Raw genomic sequence first — 6181 nt, forward strand, 5'->3', positions numbered from 1 at the left:
CCAAAATAATTTTTTATAGTTTTTACTCCTTAGATAATTTGGAGTAGGATTCACTCTACCAACTTAGCTTAGTTGGTCGTTCAACTTTCTAGCACCTTTGTGCAAGTGCACATTGTTTTGAGCTTTATAAATCCAAAATATAAAAAAACCATGTTTGACTCACATTAAACTTACATTGGATATATGAGAATTTGTGGCATAGCTTCAATTGGCTCAAAATGATGCACCTTTTGTGCACAATTATCATTGAGAGCCGCGCCCCACTTAGATCTATTGACTCGAGTGATCAAGTCTATTGACTTGAGTGGATGTGGCAAGTGCGGCCAAGTCCCTCACTCATGCCTATGATAAAATCAAGAGGAAGATAGATGACATCGAGGAGAGAGAACCATTTGCTCCAATGTGAGAGGAGAGAAAAATTGTTCCTTGCACGACTTTTCGAATGAGTGGTTACGACGTCCTCATTACTTTGAAAGCCCATCTAGTCCCTCCATTTTTAGAGGGATTACATGGATTGGTTGGAGTTGCTAAAAACACGCTCTCCAGTGGAGCCCCAAGCCATGCTAGGTCTAGTCTCGAGGCCATGCTTGCACGTTTTCATGCTTTGTTGACTCGCCTAGACCTAGGCATGTCCTGTCTCTAAGAGTCCCTCCATAGGTAAGCAATTTGAGTAGTGGTGGAGGGACTAAAAAGTTGTATCAACTTGCTTTCTGTGGATTATCATCTTTTGATAGGCCAATAGGAGTGAACACATACTTGGTTTGACATTTAAGGTGAGAGAAAGCATTCATCATCAATAGACAAGTGACATTGAAGCTTAACCAAAGCTAGTTGATACTTTGTGTGCGTAAATTTGTTGGATGTATAGGAGTTGGAGTCAACATCAGTATGCCACACATTGGTTACCTGAATTGCAATTACAAATGCTGGCAAATTTTACATGCATGTAGACCCAAATTGCCATTGCTAACGTAGGTAAGTTTAACATGCATGTGACAGGGCTCTAAAGTGGGGAGTGCCGAGTTTTGCTGATTGGTGTGAAAGGCTTGTGATTGTAAGATAGATAAGGAAAGATATGGTGGCTAGATCCAATGCACCTAAGAGTGGATGTGTATTGAAGTAAGTGAGGGAGTCAATATCTATGAAAGAAAAATGAGATACTATTAAATAATGTAACAATTAATAATTAATAATGTATCTCATTATATCACAAATATATGTGCATCAAAGGTGATGAAAAGGCCTAATAAAAGAAAGACAATTAATAATGTAAAATTTGTGTATTATTAAAAATAATTCTGATAAAAAATTAGTGAGCTGTATTTGCGTAAAGGCTTTGGTGTTTCCGTGCTATAGCCTTTGGTGTTTCCGTGCTATAGCTATGGAAGCTTCTATCAATTGCAATTGCACTACTGTCTGCTCTTCTTCTTCTTCTTCTTCCTCTTCTTCTGCCCTCTTTCGCCCTGCAAACCCTAGCTCCCTGCCATTCAGGCCCTCCCCTGCCCCGGTCCCTGCTCTCCGCCTCACCGCCCCGCCATTGCTTCTCTCTTCGTCAGACTCGCCCCCCCGTGCTGCTGCCGTCGCATTGGACGCTGCCGATCCGACAATGGCCGTCGAAGGTGTCAACATCGCCGAGGATGTCACTCAGGTCAGTATCGACAGCCTTGAAGGATGCTCTCATGGATGGTGCAACCCAATATGTCAAGGATTTTGTTTTTTCGCAAGATGGGAGCACTCTGCGAGACGAGAAGTGAGAGTTGTGATAGGTAATATTTGCATTGTAATGATGATGCGATGGATGATGGGACCACAGTGCGAGATGAAGGAGTAGGCATGATAGGTAGTTCTCCCCCTGAGAATGACGTGGGTACAACATTAACAGTTGGCCTATCGGCACATGATCTCTAGTTGCAGAAATCATCGTGATTGTACATTAACAGTTGGCTGATTGGCACATGATCTCTAGTTGCAGAAGATGATTGCAATCATCATCGTGATTGTACAATAACAGTTGGCTGATTGGCACATGATCTCTAGTTGCAGAAGGTGATTGTAATCATCGTGATCATAATCAGGGCATCGTTACAAACATGACGTGTTCTGTAGTCTGCAGAACATAATCTTGATTATCATGATAACAATCTGGGCATTATCATGTGCCGATGTTTGCAAAGTCTCACAACTGTCTTCTATACTTGTTAACTTACAATAGTATTGTGTTGTGGGCAGCTTATAGGCAAGACTCCCATGGTCTTCCTCAACAAAGTGACGGAAGGTTGTGGGGCTCATGTTGCTGCTAAGTTAGAATCTATGGAGCCCTGCTCCAGTGTTAAAGACAGGTGTGTTCCTCTCTTAAAGCGGTGAACTTGAATATTGATTGTCAGCATGCACTCGCTGTACAAGTGGTTGCCATGCAGGATTGGGAAAAGTATGATTGAAGATGCTGAATCAAATGGTCTAATTACACCTGGCAAGGTATGCTTGTGGTTTATTGGTGGTGGCTTACAGAACATCTGCAGGCTAGCTAGTGCTACTGTTTCACTGACCATGTCTTGGCAATCTGTGCTCATTTGCAGAGCATTCTTGTGGAGCCCACTAGTGGTAATACTGGTATAGGGCTGGCATTTATTGCGGCATCCAAAGGGTACAAATTGATTCTTACAATGCCTGCATCAATGAGCCTGGAGCGTCGTGTGTTGCTGAAAGCCTTTGGAGCTGAGCTGGTTCTAACAGATCCAGCCAGAGGCATGAAAGGAGCGGTTGCAAAAGCAGAAGAGATCTTGATGAAGACTCCTGACTCTTACATGCTTCAGCAATTTGAAAATCCTGCCAACCCAAAGGTCTGTGACCTTTTGCCATTGTGATCTGTCTATGCCAATTACTTTGACCACTTCAATTTAATTCTTTTCTAAATGGTGAATGCATTTTCTAGGTGCATTTTGAAACCACGGGGCCTGAGATCTGGGAAGACACAGCTGGGAAGGTTGACATTTTGGTATCTGGAATTGGTACTGGTGGAACAGTGACAGGTGTTGGTCGCTTCTTAAAGGGCAAAAATCCCAACATTAAGGTTAGTTGTTTTTTTCTCTCTGTTCTCAGTTTTTTTGGATTTCTATTGACATACTGATTTCTTAGGAATGATTCTTTTGGGCAGATTTATGGTGTAGAGCCAACCGAGAGCAGTGTGCTTTCTGGAGGGAAGCCAGGTAAATACTGCCCATGTGACTGGCTGAATGTTTGCCCTTCTTGAAAATCTTATTATAGTTTTGATCATGCTTTGTTAGGTCCTCACAAGATTCAAGGCATTGGTGCTGGCTTTATTCCTGGCATCTTGGATGTTGATATCTTGGATGAGGTGGTACAGGTCAGTATATCTTTTGCTGCAGTTGTTAATGTTGTCACAGTTTTTCACCATTGTAAGTAGGCTTATTGAATTATGCTGGATTGTAGTCATGGGGAACAGGCATTTCGGTTTCTCTGAATGCAGGAATGCCAATCCTGGTATAAGAACATGGTGAGGGTTCTCAAATGGGGGATGCCCTTTGTCCCTTCCCTTACACAGCTGTACCCCGTTAGCCGTTTCCCTTAGGATGGGCAGCTGTTCAACAGCTCACTTCACATACACACACACATCCAACATGTGTGCACATGTTTATCACATTATAGTGTGAAAATCTAACTAGATGTGGCATCTGTGTAGTGGCATGTTTCTCCCCTAGAGTAAAACAGCATTCATGCTTCTCAAGAATAGACAATCTACATTTGGTAGACATAGTGGTGTCATGGTGCTGCTCCTTCAGTATCACTTGGCATACCAGTTGCTCCCTCAAGCACTAGATGGTGCACTGCAAATCTGTTGTATTTAGCAGCTAGCTCCTGAAATGTTAGTGTGAGAAAGAGAAGCTGAAAAATGACCTCGGCTAACTGAATGATGACAAAAGAAGTCTATTAGAAGAAATAACAGTAGGGCCACACGTCAGGCACATGTTGACCCTCCCCCTCTTTGAACACTGATCAAACTCTAGAGAAGCACCCTAGCAGCCAAAAGGGCTAGCTGACTTTTCAACTCTTTCTAGAGAGCCATTTTTAGATTCTCCATATCGACCCAGATCTGGAAATCGACTGCTTGCAACACCTCTGCTGTTGTATTCTCCATCCATTGGCCAAAAATTACAACAAGAGCAGCAGGTGTGATGGCCCAGAATATGATGCTTCATCTACAATGTGCAAAAGTAGTCATGAATATTAGAGCACAGGCAGCATGAAAAATGCAGCCTACTGGCAGGTGGATGGACAGGTACCAGTATGACTATGTTTTTCTGCCTATTAAAGGCTGGCTCCACTGGCACTAGTAATCAGTCCATAGAAACAGGGGATGGCCATTCCAGCCCTTAAGCATGGCTGAAATGCTTTCTTGGATCTCTTGGCCCTCAGAATAGCAGTTCCCATTCCCTGGTCTGTTTCATACTTGCCTGCCCCTACCTTACTGTTCCGTGGCTGTTCCCTGGCATAGGTTTTCTAGATCAATATTTTCCCACACACTCTCTCTAAGGAAAAAGTATCTAATCATCCTTTTGTTTCTACTATTTTATCTCACTTCCTTTCCCTGTTTACATTTGCTCACTTTCTTAAACTTAGCTAGTATGAGTCTCTCTTTTACATACAGAATCAAGTTTTTTGTGAAACGTTATTTCATTTACATTGTGAGTCAAAAATCTCTCTTACATGCACATGTATATAGAATACACACAGACACCCACACACCCTGTGTGTGTGTGTATTGGTGTTCCCCGCCTTTCTGTTCCTTGACCTGAGCCATTCCCCCTCCTGCTCTGATGGGTCCTGTTAAAAGAAGAGTTGCAACTTTTTTTGGATCAGCATAGCTATCGTCTTTCTTCTCTGCCCTAGAGTGAGTGAGGGGGTTGACCGTTGGATTATTCTATTTGATAAAGAGCCTCACCTTATTGTATGTTGCCACATGGCACTAGCTACAAGTCCTGTCTCTCAGCTGCTCCTGCTATTTGATAAAGAGCCTCACCTTATTGTATGTTGCCACATGGCACTAGCTACAAGTCCTGTCTCTCAGCTGCTCCTGCTATGACCATATCAGAAGAATCTGCTCTTTATTTTTTTATGTCAATGATCTGTCCAAACTATCTTTGTACAAATGTGACTAACAAGCTCTCCTGCAGCGGGTAGGTGGATCACAGAATTTGTTCCCTTCTCTAGTGAATGCCTTTTTCCTTTTCTAAGGTTTAATGCGCTTGCCAAAGATTTTGTACTTGTTTGCATTCTGGTTTGGCTGTTTACTGTGCAAAGTCCATTTCAAGCCAATATGTTGGCCTGAGTTGTCAAAAGCTCTATTGACATGGAACTTATTCTAACGGTTGCAGGTTTCTAGTGATGAAGCAGTTGAAATGGCTAAACAGCTTGCTCTTAAAGAGGGAATATTTGTAAGTATCAAAATCTGTTTTTTGTTGTGAACTCCAAGAATCATCTTTTATTGGCCAATTCTGACATCGTTTGTGCTCATGGTGATTTGGCTGAACTAGGTGGGCATTTCATCTGGAGCAGCTGCTGTGGCTGCTGTTCAAGTTGCAAAGAGACCAGAGAATTCTGGGAAACTGATTGTGGTATGTAGAAATCAATGCCCCGTGTTTTTACTTGGCTCTGTACTCCTACAGAAATGCATTTGTCTAACCAAAAATTGTCTGCAGGCTATTTTTCCCAGTTTCGGTGAGCGGTATTTGTCAACGGTCCTTTTCCAGTCTATACGAGAGGAGGTTGAAAAGATGCAACCTGAACCTTAGCAGGTTTAAAACACTGGCCCTGAACCAGTGGACAGGCCAGCAATTGCGCATTTTGTCCGTGGAACCTATGCATAAAAATCTTATTATTAGATGGCTATTATTCCCAGGGCAACTATTCTAATAAATGCACGTGCTTAAGTTGATTGTACTTGACTGCCTCTCTAAATGAGTATTTACTGTGATGATTTACATTGCAAATGTAGAGCATAGTCTAGTAAAGTCAAAACAAAGATTGTGATCATCAGGTTGAAGCATTGATTGCGATCACATTAGGTTTGTCTGCCGTTGCCTTTTAAGTCTTGTATGTTTGAACATTCAACTACAAATTAGTGGTTTAGGACCTTCTCACAATTTTTGGGGAGTGCAGCTGT

General features: G+C 42.3%; 1 protein-coding gene across 1 annotated transcript; it reads left to right on the plus strand.

Annotated features, from left to right (window-relative positions):
* The first annotated feature begins 1350 nt into the window (after positions 1 to 1350).
* LOC148019330 (cysteine synthase-like) lies at positions 1351 to 5963 on the plus strand. The gene is made up of 10 exons (XM_087660941.1): positions 1351 to 1648; positions 2230 to 2339; positions 2418 to 2475; positions 2577 to 2840; positions 2933 to 3070; positions 3155 to 3206; positions 3285 to 3364; positions 5394 to 5453; positions 5553 to 5633; positions 5718 to 5963. Exons 1-10 carry the CDS (start codon positions 1382 to 1384, stop codon positions 5808 to 5810), a joined length of 1203 nt encoding a protein of 400 aa, XP_087517067.1. The 5' UTR covers positions 1351 to 1381; the 3' UTR covers positions 5811 to 5963.
* The last annotated feature ends 218 nt before the right edge of the window (positions 5964 to 6181 follow it).

This window comes from Lygodium microphyllum, chromosome 20 (assembly GCF_053477565.2).
Source record: "Lygodium microphyllum isolate KBCC chromosome 20, Lygodium_microphyllum_v1.1.10, whole genome shotgun sequence".
NCBI lineage: Eukaryota > Viridiplantae > Streptophyta > Polypodiopsida > Schizaeales > Lygodiaceae > Lygodium > Lygodium microphyllum.